This window comes from Eufriesea mexicana, unplaced genomic scaffold, assembly GCF_001483705.2.
Source record: "Eufriesea mexicana isolate 0111107269 unplaced genomic scaffold, ASM148370v2 scaffold265, whole genome shotgun sequence".
NCBI classification, from domain to species: Eukaryota; Metazoa; Arthropoda; class Insecta; order Hymenoptera; family Apidae; genus Eufriesea; species Eufriesea mexicana.
The window spans coordinates 1,890,691-1,907,948 of NW_016908444.1; the positions used below are offsets into that span (position 1 = coordinate 1,890,691).

A 17,258-nucleotide genomic window follows, 5' to 3' on the forward strand; every position below is an offset into this window, starting at 1 on the left:
AATGCCGGAGTTTCGGAATATTCCTGTAAATATCAGGGACCACGGATTGCCAAAAATTCGCGAATATATTCAGGATTATAAAAAAATCTCAGATTTCCGAAAATTCCGGTAAATTACAAAAATCCCAAAAATTCCCGTAGGAATGCCTGATTTTTGGAATATTTCTGTAAATATCGGGGACTACGGATTGCCAAAAATTCGCGAAAATATTCAGGATTTTGAAAAAATCTCAGATTTCCGAAATTTCCGGTAAATACCAGAGATCCCGAAAATTCCCGAAAGAACCCGAATTTCCAAATATTTCTGTAAATATCAGAGCTCGGGGATTGCCAAAAATTCGCGAAAATATCCGGAATATTTGCCCGAAATCCTAGATATTTTCTCGCAGGAAAAATTCCAGTCCCGTTCCGACTCGAAATTTTCGCGATACTGCGCAGTCCTGGCAATTTCTTCGATTGGGATCGAGGTTCCGGTGTAACCGTGGAATTCCTTCCCTCTGGAAATTCTCCTGCGATCTTCTCGGCCTCGCTCGTGGGGGAAATTCGAGGGTAATTAAAGCGGCGTTATTACGGCTACGTGGGTTGATTCTCGCGGAGCGAGAAAGGCTCCGGGTGCACGAAGGATCGCTTGGGTAAATACGGAAAGATAATGTTTGAGCAGTCGGCAAAATATTTGATGGAAAATGTTTCTACCATGGAACATTGTTGTTGGAGGATAAAATACGTAAGAGTGGCTGCGAGGGTGGGGGTGGTTCGGGTAACTAGATGGTCATGATTGAGTCACGAGGTTAGAACGGGGAGCCAAATTGCTGTTCCGACTTTAATCTCGGTTATTTTAACGTCTTCAACCATCCCCCGCAGTCGCAAATTCTGAATAATTTCGAATAAAGCGCGACCAGTGTATAATTCGATTCGGGGTAAGTGGATTACGACCAATTTCGTGCATTTAATTTTATCGTCCCAAAATTACTTCTGATATACCCGTAATATACTCTATTTTAATATTCGGTATCCGACGATTTTCTGTGTTCTTTATTTTTATTAATTTTACGCCACAATTTTGCATTCCAAGGGATACTTCCATCCCTTATATTCACGAATTCCGAACAGAAAGCGAGAATTATTTAATCTATTTTATCATCTTCGGGTTTGAATTGGGAGGATTATGACTATGCACGTGGTTCTAATTTTATCAACGTAAAATTAATCCCATGAGAAGTTATATCAAGGGTTTCGCAGATTTCAATCATTTATTCTTAATCTTGGGTTCGAATTCTCCACCCTATTTCCTTAAATATCGTCGACGGTCGTGAATTTTGAACTGGGTGTAAGAAATATTTAATTTGTTTCATCCACGTTTAAATGAAAAGAATTAATACCAATTTAGTGGTTCTAATGTTACAGCCATGAAATTACTCCCGGTATCTATAAGTTATCTTGTAATACGATATTCGAGACTGAACTTAATCTTTGTTTTCATGAATTATCACCGATTTTACGGTTCCAATTTTACCGTCGTAAAACTATTTCCGATGAAAGTAATTTTGTCACTGGGTCATCGAAGATTTCATCTATTCTTTATTTTCATTAGTTACCACCAATTTTATGCTTCCAATTTCGTCGCCATAAAACAATTCACGATATAAGTTATTTAGTTAGACCATTTTCAGAGACTTCACCTATTTAATATTTTCATCGATTACTATAATTTTAATGACCCTATCTATACCGCCATAAAACTCTTTTACCTATTTTCTATTTTCATTAACTATCAACAATTTTATCACCATAAGACTATTCCCGATATAAGTTATTTCGTCACACGACTTTCCAAAGCTATTTTTTATTTTCACAATTACCATAATTGCCATGGTCCCAACCTTACCGCCATGAGACTATTCCTGAGATAAGTTATTTCGTTATAAGGTTTTCATAGGCTTCAACTATTTAATATTTTTATCAATTACCATAATTTCAATGGCCCTATCTTTACCGCCATAAGATTAGTTTACCTATTTTCTATTTTCATTAACTATCAGCGATTTCATCACCATAAGACTATTCCCGAAACAAGTTATTTCGTCATACGATTTTCAAAAACTTTCGCCTATTTATTACTTTCATCAATTACCATAATTACCATGGTCCCAACCTTACCGCCATGAGACTATTCCTGAGATAAGTTATTTCGTTATAAGGTTTTCAAAGACTTCAAATATTTAATATTTTCATCAATTACCATAATTTCAATGGCCTTATCTTTACCGCCATAAGATTATTTCACCAATTTTCTATTTTCATTAACTATTAATCAATTTCGTCGCCATAAGACTATTCCTGAGAAAAGTTATTTCGTCATACGATTTTCAAAAACTTTGCCTATTTATTATTTTCATCAATTACCATAATTTCCATGGTTCTAACTTTACCGCCATAAGATTATTCCCCAGACAAGTTATTTTGTCACACAATTTTCAGAGACTTCGCCTATTTCTTATTTTCATCAACTGCCATAATTTCCATAGTCCTAACTTTCCCACCATGAAACTATACCCAAGACAAGTTATTTCGCCGCACGATTTTCAGAGACCTCGCCTACTCTATATTTCAATTAATCACCGCCAATTTCACGACTGTAATTTATCACCATAAGATTACTCTCGACATCGATAAATTCTTTCGCCGCAGCGTCTTCGAAGATTTCACCCACCATTTGTTTCTATCAATTTCACGCCACGATTTCCCCGTTCTCTATTCGTGCGAAACAACCCCGATGCGGAGAATTTATTTTTAATCAGCGAAAGTAGCAGCGCGAACAGCTGGAAACAGGAAGTTTCCGGAAACCGATAGAATCTGCAGCTCGCAAACAGGCGAGCAATAAAACGAGGGATATCGCGGCGGGGGGCGGCGTCTGACAGAGAGCGGTCCGACCACCCCCGACGATATCTCCTGTTTTCCCAGCTCGCGTTTTCGCGACGTAATTACGAGCTTTCCACGGACGTGTGTGCTTTTGAAGAGCAACCGTATCGCGGTTTCAGCTGGACGATAAACTTTCGCGAAAACTCGCGACTCGTGCGATTCTCAAGTGACACGCGTCGACGTCGGTTCGCCTGGATTAACATTCACCCCCCTCTTCTTCTCAACCCTCGTTTCCTTCCACTCCCTTTCCGCCCCTCTTCAACCCCTCCCTTTTTCCCAAGGAACAGAAAAAAAAGCACGGCTCTAATTTGAGATCTGCCTTAATCCTTGCAGTAATTAAAAAGCTAGGCTCGCGGAAAAGGGATCATCGTCGGACTCTCGCCTTTTCAATGCGACGTCGAGCCCCTGCTCGCCTACCCCCTTCAACCCCCCGCCATTTCGGTCTTTAACTTCTCGTTAGACACCGCGTCGAAGCTTCGCGAGAATCCCCGGAGCGAGCGTAATGCAGCCGGGCTGGAATTTGACCCTCGTTTGACGGCGGACATTCGTGATTTTGTTAATGGAGTTCTTTAATTTGCTGGAAAAGTCGAAATTGCTCGTCAGAGGGAGTCGCAGATTTTTTTAACGAACTCGTAACTCATCGGAATTAAACCGTGGTTACAGTCTTGATTTGCTTTTCACGCAGCTTCTCCTATTTTCTGTCAAACCTTTTCGAAGAATCATTTTGGAACTCTTTAAACTATGTGTACCTGCGATACACTTGAGAGCAGGAAATTTATTTTACATTATTTCATAACGTTCGATGATAGGTGAAAATGTGAAAACGGATTATGTTCAACAGTAAACGAGCACTGTGAAAACATTGTTCATCGGAATTAAGCGAAACTGTGGTTTCAGTCTCGATTTTACTTTCAGACAGCTTCTCCTATTTTCTGTCAAACCATTTCGAAGAATCATTTTGGAGCTCTTTAAACTACGTGTTCCTGCGATACACTTGAGAGCAGGAAATTTATTTTACATTATTTCATACCGCACCTGATAGGTGAGAGAAAATGCGTAAAGGGATTATGTTCAACAGCAAAAGAACACTGTGAAAATATTGATTTCTTTAATGTATCGTTATGCTCTTTTAAGGTATTTATTTCACGAATCAACTAGACCTCAACCATTTATTAATTAAATTTTTCTTTTGTTTTTTCCTCCTTTTCTTTAATTATTTCTTATTCCATTACTTTCTGTGCTACTATACTACTACGTTATTTCTGTATATTTCATTTTATTATTTTTATTGTATACCAAAGGACTTCTGTCCGGTAACACTTTGACTGTCACGTTGGTCATATATGACCGGCCACGGTGGCTATTGGTGATCAGAGCGCTTGAACTACTTAAACTAATTTCAACAACATTGAATGAAAATTGACAGTTGGTGCATTTCAATATAACCGTTAATTAGAAGATACCTTGAAATAAGAAGTGCCCCATTGAACAGTTAAAAATTTTTATTAGAACATCAGAAAAATATTGGAACAAATCTTGCATCTAGAGGCGCATCTAACATGGCGTCTTGAGCGAAACTTGTGATTTCGGCGTGGCAGTCAAAGGATTAATATATCGTTATGCTCTTTTAAGATATCTATTTCAAGGCTCAACTAGACTTCCACCATTTGTTTATTAAGTTTTTCTATTGCTTTCTTCTCCTTTTCTTTAATTACTTCTTATTTTCTGCACTACTACACTTTCTGTACTACTATATTTCATTTTACTATTTTTATTGTACATCAAAGGACTTCTGTCCGTTAATAAAGTATTATTAATATTATTATTATTATTGTCATCATCATCATCATTAAAATAGGTTTGAAGATATTATTGCAATAGATAGAGAGTTATACGTTGGTCGTTGCTGTTTCTTTTGTCTCGAAATTTTTAGGGGAGGCGCATAGGTGGCAGAATATTCGTGTTATCCGAAATTAAAAGTTCATTCGTCTCGCTTCTCCGAATTAGAGACAGTGAAACGCGGTGGTCAGCGCTTTTTCCCTGTTTACGAAGCGACCCGCGTGAAGCGTGCTCGTAAATTTCAATTACCGTGGCTTATTACGCCGACAGAAATAAGAGCCGGCCGGGCAGGTGTAACGTCGTAATTGGGCATTAAAACTTGTTAAGTTTAATTTCACGCGAGCTACCCTGCGCCGACATTTTCATTTTCAACGGCGATTACGCCCTTCGCCGCCAAGACTCGCGACTTCTCTGCCCTTCGTCGGACCCAAATTGCCCGAGAATTTATTCGAACTTTATCGCAAACTTATCGCGAATTTATCGCGAATTTTCTCGCAAATTTATCGCGAATTTGTCATAAATTGCTTCCGCAGTTTTCCAATCCTCTCCGTCCTCCATCGGAATTTTCCAAAACCCTCAAACCATTAGCTTCGACGTGAAAACTCACGCTGGCCAAGCAAGTGTAACGTCGTAATTGGGCATTAAAACTTGTTAAGTTTAATTTGACGCGAGCTACCCTGCGCCGACATTCTTATTTTCAACGGCGATTGCGCCCTTCGCTGCCAAGACTCGCGACTTCTCTGCCCTTCGTTAGGCCCAAATTGTCCAAGAATTTATCCGAAGCTTATCGTAAACTTATCGCGAATTTATCGCAAATTTCTTCCGCAGTTTTCCAATTCTCTCCGTCCTCCATCGGAATTTTCCAAAACCCTCAAACCACTAGCTTCAACGGGAAAACTCACGCTGGCCAAGCAAGTGTAACGTCGTAATTGGGCATTAAAACTTGTTAAGTTTAATTTCACGCGAGCTACCCTGCGCCGACATTTTTATTTTCAACGGCGATTGCGCCCTTCGCTGCCAAGACACGCGATTTCTCTGCCCTTCGTCGGACCCAATTTGCCCGAGAATTTATTCGAAATTTATCGCAAACTTATCGCGAATTTATCGCGAATTTTCTCGCAAATTTATCGCGAATTTGTCATAAATTGCTTCCGCAGTTTTCCAATCCTCTCCGTCCTCCATCGGAATTTTCCAAAGCTCTTAAACCACCAGTAGGGAAAACTCACGCTCAGCGACACACGACAGAGGAGCACAGAGATTTTCCTCGCGAGGGAAAAAATCTCGCTTGGATCCACCAGCTGCGAAAGTACTCGCGCCATCGCGCGCTCGTTCATCGCGACGGCCAGAAATTAAGCAGAAATTAATATCGCGATAATTGCCAAAAGAACGCTTTTTCCTCCCGCTGGAAAACGCGAAACGAACCGCGGGAAACTGATCCTACGAGCGTGGAACACGAATCGTTGCAAAAAGGTCCGAGCAAATGTTTGTCGTGCCCGAGCTTCCGTAGTTTTGCGAACGCTGCCAAATTTTTTCCCCGTTCGACGATTTATCGAACGACATTCGAACGACTCGTGGAAATTCGCTTCTCTCCCTTCATTTTCCACGATTCAGAGCATTTTCCTGTCCGCAAGAAACGGACCAAAAAATAGGGCTGAAAGAGAACAGAATCGAGGATCGGAAGGGCGGATTAAAATGGATCAAAATGGCGATAAATAGTTCCTATTTGCACCACGGACTATCTACTCGCTTCCCGATAGCTATTGCAAATTTAACCACGAATTTCGAACTTCATTCGCCTTTATTCCCGACTAGATACATTCGTTTCCACGGAGACTCGCCGAGTCTTGGTCAAAAATGGCTCGGGTCGATCCTAGGCCAATGTTCGATCGCAGCGCCCTGGGAAAAAGGAACGTCTGAAAATTTAATCTCCTGATCTCGAATTCGGGCTTGTCCCCCGTCGATACTCTCGGATGTTGCTATAGAGCCTGGGTCTATTTCCGTTCACCCCTATTCCGCGTCGACTCATCGATTCCTCCGGAACCGTACCGGTAATCGTCGTTTTATTATTCAGATCGACGAAAAAGTCAACATTCGCGATGGTTCTATACTTCTATGGCTCCCGATAAACGGTAATAGAAACGAAGAACGAAAACTCGGGGCTATCGAACCGGGAAAAATCGAAAAAGGGCGGCGGAAAAATCCGGAAAAAGACCGGGAAAAATTCTGGAAAAATGAAGAAAGAAAGGGGGGAATTGTAAATTTCGAGATTGGCAGAGTTTAGGGAAGCTCGGGCACTGGGTGCACACGGATGCAGGCACCGTGAACGGTACGCGAACGAACGGAACGGGTGATCGCGAGATTGGCGAGAGATTTGTACCGCGATCCATGGGGAAAAATCGTTCGTGCGACTGCCGTGTGTGTTTTCGGGGGGTGAGAGAGCGGGCAGTGCGAGGCGATATCTCTCGTCGCTGGTCAGAGTTTTGCTATTCGTTTCTCGACGCACGCGCTCTGGTTTCCTTACCTTTTCGGACACTTCGAGCATCGTTTTTCGACCGGCCTCCTCAGTGTCCCTCTCTCGCTCGGCGTTTGCCCGTAAATTTCTCAAATCTCTCTCTCTCTTTTCTATCTCTTTCCTTCGCTCTCTTTCTAACATATTATCTCTCTTTCTTTCGTTCGCTTCTCGTATCTCTTTGCTCGCTCTCTCAAACATCTCCGTATGTACCTCTGTCGGCCCTCTCGGGTTCTCTAGCCTGGCCACGTTATCTTTCGTACTCGTCTCACGTCCTATCCGATCTCTACTATCGTTTCCCGCGCGCGCCTCGAATCGTCTGTCCGTGTGTGTCGCGCAGAACGGCTCTATATGGGGACAACAAAGAGACCTCGAGTCAGACACTTGTTTTCTTTCGTTTCCTCGCGTTATCTCGCTGACTCTCGCTGACAGCCAGCGCACATCCTCGACAGTTCGCTGACCAACTTTAGCGTGCCGCGCATGCGTGCACGCGCCATCTTTGTCCCCTTTTCTCCTCGCTTCTTTTCCGTTCTATCTTTCTCACATTTCTATTTATATTCGTGTCCCTGCACTTCCGTTCTTTCTTTCTTTTGCTTGCTTTTTATTATGGTTCTTATGTGCGGGTTCTTGTTACTTTTTTCTTTTCTCAATGGTCTTTTCGGTTCGTCGAGAAGATCGTTACGGAGTTGTCCCGAGCGCGTCCACCCCTTCAACATCGTCGCCTACGCGCGAGCCGCGCCACTCGCGCGAGTAGAAGCAGCGGATTACCGGCTGCGTCCGCGCGAGTCGCGCGGCCTCGCGTCTCGGTTCTAGAGGCGTCGCGACGCGGCATGCCAATGGCGACCATGAGAACGCGGGAATCTGCAAACGCTGGGAAAGAATCGACGCGAGTTGAACGGTTGATAGAACATTGGTCGAATTTATTTGGTTCGATCGACGGAGTTGGTTTTAATCGAGTATATTAATTTAGGTGACGAATCGTTGTGGAAGCATGACTGTCTTTGATAGAAATTTCGGTCCCTTCAGTTATACGTGGCTTTTGGAAATATATACGTTTTACGTGAGTCGATTGATTACGAATTTTTGACTGAGTTTCAGCGAGGTTCCAAGAGATTTGAGTGATATTTCTTGGGTTCCTTACTTCGATTAAAATTTGACGTAATTTCGGTATATTCGTACAATTTCTAGTGATCGAAATGTCTAAAATTTAATTTTCCTGGACGTTTAAATCGAATTGTAATTAATCTCTGATAAAGCTCTGGAATTTATACATTTACGAATAAAACGTGAAAAAGATCGGTGACAATTTTTAAATCGATATACTATTAGAGTTTATAGAAAATTAATTGTAATTATTTTGAATTTTATCGACGCGAATTTTTGTAATTAATTTGTGAAAATTCATTTGTCTATGAATATAAAGTGATTGGCAATCTACATCTTTGGCGGAGCTTCGCAATTTACAAATCTGCGACTAAAACGCGAAGAAAATTAACCCTTTGCACTCGAGAGGTAAGCTTCAGTCACAATTTCATAAAATTTGGAAGATCGATATTAATTAATATATCAAATTTAATGTAATGTAAGTGTGCGAGGTGTCGAAATCAAATAATTCTACAATTCTGTTATTATATAATTCTTCATTTACTGCTCAAAAAAGTATCGTCAATGTTTTAGTAGAGAATCTTTGAATTTCTATTTTTCTCTAGCGAAAAAATCGTCGAGTGCAAAGGGTTAATAACAGCTCCTTTGGAATCTTAATCGATGCGATCTTCTCGTGTCAACTTTTAGAAAATCTCTATCCACGAGTAAAATTACTAATAATCTTCGAAAATATAATCTTCTCGATAATTTATAATCCATTTACAATAACTTTAATCAAAGTTCCCTGTTCCCTAAGTACTCGTTGAAACAGGGAAAATGGAGAACGATCACCGTCGCGAATTTCACTAATCAATTCGCAGATGCTAATTTATCTATAAATAAGTTGGCTCATAAAGCGTGGAAGAGACAGTGATGCAACGATTCTGGCTGCGCCGCGGTGCCAAACAGGTTCGCAGCATCGCAGCAACATTGCAGCCGCTCGATTAATCGCGTTATCCAATCAGATTAAGTTGCTATTGCTGGATATCGACACTGTGCCAGACGTCACGTTCGCAAGAACGATAAACCAGCTTCCGTCGATCGACGAGCAGATATTTAACTCGATCTTTCCCTCAATCGATTAACGCGTCACTCTCGGACGCCATTGCCACGCTCCGCTGCCTGGCGATTAATTTTAACGGAGCCGATGGTCATCGAATCATCGTGATCCGATTTAATTGTCAAAGAGATCCGTGCAAAGGAACGTAATTCGCGACGAGTGGGTATTTTCGACCGGCTATACGAGTTCGGATCCGTGCAGAAATGTCCGAGTCACTCCGAGAGTCAGGATCGCGAATCTCTCGACGCTGTCCAACGATCGCCGAGTGCCAATCGACCAACAGCACTCGGGTTTCGAGTGGTTCGGCTGGATTGACCCTGCTCGAGCTTCCTGGCTCGTTCACGTCTCGATCTCGCGCTCGATTCTCGATCAACCGCGTCGAAATGATATCAGCAGACCCGAAGAAAGGACCGATGGCTCCGTGAAAATTCGACGGTTCGACGCCTCGCGGTTGGAACCGATTTTCTCGCTTAAAATTAGGCGCGTGGCTCGTGCTGGTAAACGTGAAATGTCTTTCGCTAGCTCTATATATTTTATGCGCGAAAATGGCTGTGTCGTTTACGAGCACGATCCGATCCGCGCGTTCCTTAATATCTAAGATCAGTCTCAATTAGGCGACCAACGTTTTAGAAATTCAATTAGAAGCAGCGTTTGTCGTTGTAGTATTGTTAGCTACAAGAAAAAAAAAAAAGAAAAAAGAGAAAAAAAAAGGAAAAAGAAAAGGAAGATCGATACAAGCGAACGCTGGTCGCCTGTTGATTAATCGAGCGAGAAGCGCGAGCGAGGGTGACTCGCTGGCGCTTCTCGCGTGCACCTGCAAAGAAGTACAACACGTGTATATAAATGAATTAATGGCGATGTATACATATATATATGTATGTATATATATATATAAGTATAAGAATGTTCATGCACACCTCAATCTTTCTGCCCTCAACCACGGTGCCGTGTAGCCTCTCACGTGCCCGGTCCGCGTCAGCACTATTTGCGAATGTTACAAAACCGAATCCCTGCATGCAAGGACAGACAAAACAACATGCATTAAACTCAACTTACAGACTGCCAGCGCTCGGCAAACAGCCGACTGGCAGGCCCGACATTTCGTGCGTGTCTTGTACAGACTTGAATCTGTGTCGTCTGATAAAAAAGAGAAAAAAACAAACGGTGATGAAAAATCAAGAGGAAGACAACGAGAAGAATAGAAAAGTAGTAAAGAAAAAAAATATGTATATATATAAAAAGATAAAAGAAGACAGAAGACGAGCGCAAAAGATCGAAAGAAAGGTGAGAGAAAAGGCCGACGCGACGGCCGCCATTTTCAGGCGGCCTGGAAGCCAACGAGTGCGATTTTTGTGGGGGTGCTCCGCGTGCATTTCGCGCGGGAAACCTTTCCGCGCGCGTCCACATCGAATTCGCGAAGGTTCGATCACCTTTTCATTCAAGAATTCGCCAACGAATCGAGACCGTCGCGGAACGCAGCCGTCGAGTTTCCTGCGTTCCCTTTCCTCGCCCTTTCGCGCACTCGATCCCACCCTTTCTCATCCAGCGGCCCTCTTCATCGTCCTTTTACTCTCAAACCTATTCTTCCGTTTATTCCTCGGATGCACAATGGCCGTCTGCCGCTAATTAATTCTCGAGATCCTCTCTCGAGACGCGGCCGAGGGGCACGAAAGTTTCGCGGAATTCCTTTCGGTGCCTCTCCGGTCCCGTGGCGGCGCCAAAGCGCGTCGCGAACCCCTATGTATCGCGAAAATCCGAGACAACTCGGTAGGTTCTTTAAATTATACTAATATCTATCGCGATTCCTCGAAACCCGAGACTAAAAGTCCTTAAACGGCGATGGAAATAAACAATTTTCTCCCGATTAAATTTATACCGTATAAATATAAAAATACTGCGAAATATTCAAGAGACCGGTATCATTTCGAGGACAATTTAGAAACGATTAAAAATATCCCTTTATATTAAAAGAAAAATAATAAAAATAAATTAGGAATAACCGGCGAGTTGATAAAATATTCGCACGAAGAGAGACGTAAGAAGGGCGCCAAAGGACCGAGAGCACTCGTCAAAAAGACCAACCAAATCGCGTGAAAAGGATGGTTAGAAAGCACTATACTTCCGCCGAAATGTCGGTTTGCCAGAGAGTCTGCGAGCGCGTCATACTGCTTACGGAGACGCACCAAACAACGTGCAACAAATAAGTAAATATAAAATCATGGTAAGAAATCATGGTCATGGTCACATTAATCATCTCATTATCATATCATATCATATCGTGTCATGTCATCATGGTCATCGTCATATCATTAAAGACTCTTGCTTGTACCGAGAGGTGCGTGTACGAGAAAAAAGAAAATTAAAATATGAGAAGGAGGTTAGAACACGTGGATATCGGGAAAGGGATCAGGAACTTTGGATCGAATAGGGTACATGTGTGCTGTGTGTGCTCGTGTGTGGTGCCATACGTGTTGTGCGATCGCTTCGAATACGTAAAGACCAGGTGTGTTGGAGAAATTGCACGATCGAAGCTTCGAGTGCCATGAACAGGGACATTTTGGACAACCGAGTGATCCAAACGCGCTCACACCTTCCTCGAAATTACCAAACGGACTAGCACGCCACATAAATCTCCATTCCTTTCCCTAAACGACACCGACAAGATGGACAACGACCCTGTGATTGCAGAAAAACGAAACGAATCCGTTTCAAAGCGACGCAGCCTCTTTCCAAGCGGATTCGACCGTGAAAGAAGCGTATTCCTCTGTCGAAGAAATTAATTTCGCGCAACCGAGTGGCAGAGACGCGAGAGGGTGGCGATAATCAACTTCCTCTCGTCTCGCCCCTGCCAGAAACAGTTACGTATATCCAGACTGTCGCCGTGGCTGAGAAATCGTATTAAAGCCAAATCAAATACGGCCTCTGCTGCCGAAGAACGAAAGACGAGAGTGCAAAGTTACCGTGTTCCTCGCGTAATACGCGGCCGAAGAATCGCTGTTTCCCTCCTCCAACCCTCTGTCCAAGAAACAGCGTAACTCGTTTCGCCCCGAGGACTATAATCGAATCGATGGGAGGAAATTGAATTGCCCCGTGGAGAATTCCCTGGAATAATCGAGAGCCACGATTTCTCTGCGTTTCGTTAATTAATCGGTCTGCGGTGGGGGAGAGCGGAGGGTGGTTAATTGCACGACGAGGGTAAATTTCGAGGTATTTAAAGGAAATTTCGAATTTTAGACCGGTCTAGATGGAGGTTGCATTTTGCTTGATTTTAGAGGTAGGCTAGATGGCGTGGTTTGGATAGTATTAACCCCTGTGGAATAATGGGGTAGTTTTATTCCGAATTTCTTCTCGCGTTTTAGAATATTTGGAAAAATTGGATCTTATTATAAGTTTGCGAGATATTATTTTTCTGATTGACGAATTAAATTCTTATTGGGTTATCAGCAATTTTTGTTATCACTATGAGATCGCGTGATAAAGGAAGTTACTCAAATGCAACCCTGTCGATACCTATTTATATGTAAATTCAGTCTATTTGGTCATCCACTTTGTTATATTAAAGTTACAGGGACCAATATATGAAAGATGAAAGAAAGAATGAAAGTTGCTGAAAAATTATTGGAATATTTTTAAAATATTGTAAGATTCTGTTATAAAGTGGAGATATGTTAGAGGATACTAGACAATTTAAACTACCACACTTAAATATTCATGCTTTCTCGCATAGTCGATATTTTCTCTCTTGCTTCAATACATTCTGAAATATTTTTCTGTAAATTGCTGGAGAATTTTCTTTTTGTACAAAAATGAATACGATATTAATGTTCTAACTATACAACACCGGTACATTTTAATCTCGAATTTAATAAACTTAGTATTCGATACAAATATCGAGAAATCAACTGTCAGTAGTTAAGGGTTAAGGGATGAAAAATTGTCAATAATGATTCGTCCAATTCGACTGACCTCGCCTGGAAAATTCGTATCCCCGAGAAAAATTCATTCGACTTCGCATATCCGAAAACTATTTCGCCGAAAATTTACATAAAATTCTTATATCACGACGGGAGCGCACTTTATCGACCATCAGCGTCGCAAAAATGCGAATTTGTTGCCGTTGGAAATTCTTGCGACTAACTCGACCGGTTGGAAGATTTACGTCCCTTAGTAAGCTCTCGCAACTTCGCCGTTTCTCACGGAACTTCCCGACTTCCCATTTCGAACTTTTGAATATTTTAATCCCTTCGCGAACTTCCACCCCGTGAAATTTTTACCATTCGACCCTACCGAATCGAACTTCCACGTTTCCGTTAAAAACCGATTCGCCTTTTCCCTCCGGAGTCGTGCAGAAATTATTTCACCTCCGACGTTGCTCGTCCGCCGTCGCAAACGTGCTCCTATACTACTCGCGCGTCGGGGAATATTCGACGAGCGGGAAAATCGCGGGAGACAGGGCGCGAAACAGAGTGCACGCGTTTCGCCATAAACGATAAACCATGGGGAACGTTGTTAAATGCCATTTCCACGCGGACAGTTAACCAGATGACTCGATCGACCGAGGCACAGCGTTTCAATTTCCCGCGATTTACATCCCCCGGCCGGAAATCGATTCGTCATTTCGAACAGTGGCCAATCATTCGGCAGAAAAATGACGCGGAATGGAGAAATTAATTAATCTCGGTGTCGTTAAATTCGCAGGAAAATTCATCCAAAGTGGATGAATATCCTTATTTCCATCGATATTCGTTTCTGGTTATTTCGGCGGACATATTTTCTTCGGGAAGATGTTATATAAAGAATGATTATTCGAACGAGAAAAATAGCGAGAGGCAGAAGAATGAATTAATTTAGAAGAAAATCGTCGAACTGGACGTATCTTAATTCTCACGAATATTTGTTTGCAATTATGTAGGAGTTACCAAAGCTTGCTATAGAAATACGTCAGAATGTACCAGATCAAGTGAAAATGGAGTCGCTACTGCATCGGTGATCGATTATAGAAAATGGACGAATGACAGGAGACAGAAAAATTGATTAATTTAGAAGAAATTTTTTGAAATGGATATATTATAATTATCACGAATATTCGTTTGCAATTGTGTAGCAATTACCAAGCTTTCTTCAGAAATACGTCAGAATGCACTAGACTAATTGTAAGTGAAAATGGAGTCACTACTGCATCGGCGAATGATTATCCAACAAAATGGACGAATGTCACGAGACAGAAAAACTGGTTAATTTAGAAAAAATTTTTTGAAATGGACGTATTATAATTCTCACGAATATTCGCTTGCAATTATGTCGAACTTCCAAAGCTTTCACCAGACCAAGTAAAAATAGAGTCGCTATTGTGATCGGCGAAAGATTATCCAAAATGGACGAATGACAGGAGACAGAAAAAATTGATTAATTTAGAAGAAATTTTTTGAAATGGATATATTATAATTATCACGAATATTCGCTTGCAATTGTGTAGCAATTACCAAGCTTTCTTCAGAAATACGTCAGAATGCACTAGACTAAGTGAAAATAGAGTCACTATTGCATCGGCGAATGATTATCCAACAAAATGGACGAATGTCAACGAGACAGAAAAATTGGTTAATTTAGAAAAAATGTTGTATAATGGACGTATTATAATTCTCACGAATATTCGCTTACAATTATGTCGAATTTCTAAAGCTTTTTACAGACCAAGAGAAAATGAAGTCGCTATTGCGATCGGCAAACGATTATCCAACAAAATGGACGAATGTCACGAGACAGAAAAATTGGTTAATTTAGAAAAAATGTTGTATAATGGACGTATTATAATTCTCACGAATATTCGCTTACAATTATGTCGAATTTCTAAAGCTTTTTACAGACCAAGAGAAAATGAAGTCGCTATTGCGATCGGCAAACGATTATCCAACAAAATGGACGAATGTCACGAGACAGAAAAATTGGTTAATTTAGAAAAAATGTTTTTAAATGGACGTATTATAATTCTCACGAATATTCTCTTGAAATTATGTCGAATTTCCCCAACACTTCCTCCAGAAATATGACAGAATACACGAGACCAAGTGGAAATCCGATCACCACTGCGATCAATGCACGATTATTCCAAAAAGAACGATGCCTAGACAAAAGATGTATTTCAATTATCTCCATCATGAATATTCACTTCGGCTTTAATTTTTCGAACCACGTCTTCCTCAGAAAAATTCCAGGAAGCAGAAGAAACGAAGCAAAAGGTGAACACCATAGAGGGGACAACGATCGCCGAGAAGGTGGATGGAAAATCGGCGTTTGCAACGCGGTTTTCGCCGAGTCCTCGCGACGAATCGCGCGATGTGCGCGATTCACCTGGGAAATCAGCATAATGTCGACAGGCCGAGGGCGCAGCGACAATGCCGGGGCTCGAGAAGGTAAGGGGAATCGAATAATCGTGGAATCGATTTGCATCGCGAATACAGGCCTGCTCGCGCTACTTCGAACCCATTCGCCACGCGACTTCCGCTGCAAATTCTAGCCTCGTTGTTCCGAAAACGGAGCCTCGATCGTTCTTGTATCGCGAAACGATGGGGTTTGATAAATTTATGCGAATGAAAATATCGAAAAATTCCACGCGATTGGCTATTTCTAATTCCTCGTCGACTTCAGATATTAAAATAAAAAAATATTAAAATTCCTCAGCCATTTCCGATTTTTCGATACTACCAATAACATTTGGACCACTGTTACTCACCCCAATTGCCCCAATATCTTTCCGATACTTTTAATATTAATAATCATTTTATTCCGATCGTCATTTATTCAAATAAATTCGTGTATACATAAATAAATACACGGAATACAAAGACAAAAATAAAAATTTCTCTATCATCATAGAAACACGCCGAGAACACCCTCCGATATTTGTACGAAATTTAGAAACGAGTCGCTAATGATTATGCTCTGTCGATGCGACGGTAAATTCAGAGAAAATAAAGGGAAAAATTTATTTATACGAATTAATTACTTTACCCCTGAGGATCGAGCATTTTCTATACAATTACGAAAATAATTACTCCCTATTTTTATGCATCACGAACCCCGGTGGCCGACAATCTTGCGAATTATTTCTAAAATAATGCCAACGAAAATTCGAACCGTGAAGGATGATCGAGATCTAGCCGAGCATTTTTTCGCCCAGCGATTTTCCTTCGGGATAACGAAAAACGAAGGCGTTCCTCCTTCTCGAGGCGGCTCTCGTGACGCTGGAGATCGCGATCCCAGCGAAAACCTGCTTAAAGCCTTATCGGCTTTCGGAAAATTAAGGCTGGCGTGCAAGCCGCGATCGTGCCTGCCTCTTTCTCCTCTTTCAGGAAATTAATCCACGCCGGACTCTTACAGATCTTTCGAACGCAGGGCTACGGGCTTCGCGTTAATCCTGTTAAAAAGGAATCGCGGTCGCGCCCCTTCGTTTCTCACCCCCTTAATCAAGACGATCCCGAGGTTATTGCAAGAGAATGAGAAAAAGGAAGAAATATTCGAAGAAGTCGCGATTTCGATGTACCAGAATGGAAGGGAATGAAGAAAATATATATTTAAATTTTAGGGATTTCATATTTTCCAATGATCTACAATTAGAACATTTTTCTAATGGTGGCGATGGTGGTGAAGCTCGAAATATTTAATTTTACGTCGTCCTTCGAATTCTCTGTATCCTTTATATATGTATATAAATTTTAGCGATTCCATATTTTCAACTGATCTATAATTAGAAAATTTTTCCAAACGGTGGTGAAGCTCGAGATATTTA

At 41.5% G+C, this 17,258-nt stretch overlaps 1 protein-coding gene across 7 annotated transcripts in view; it reads right to left on the minus strand.

Annotated features, from left to right (window-relative positions):
• The window catches only part of LOC108555770 (RNA binding protein fox-1 homolog 2), a 278,578-nt gene that overhangs the window by 102,827 nt on the left and 158,493 nt on the right, over positions 1-17,258 (minus strand). For 6 of the 7 annotated variants that reach the window (XM_017911570.1, XM_017911568.1, XM_017911566.1 and 3 more), the window contains exon 5: positions 10,387-10,479. The exons of the other annotated variant lie outside the window; for it this stretch is intronic. In XM_017911570.1, coding sequence (XP_017767059.1) covers positions 10,387-10,479 — 93 coding nt within the window. The remainder of the gene's footprint in view (positions 1-10,386; positions 10,480-17,258) is intronic. 7 annotated transcript variants of the gene reach the window in all.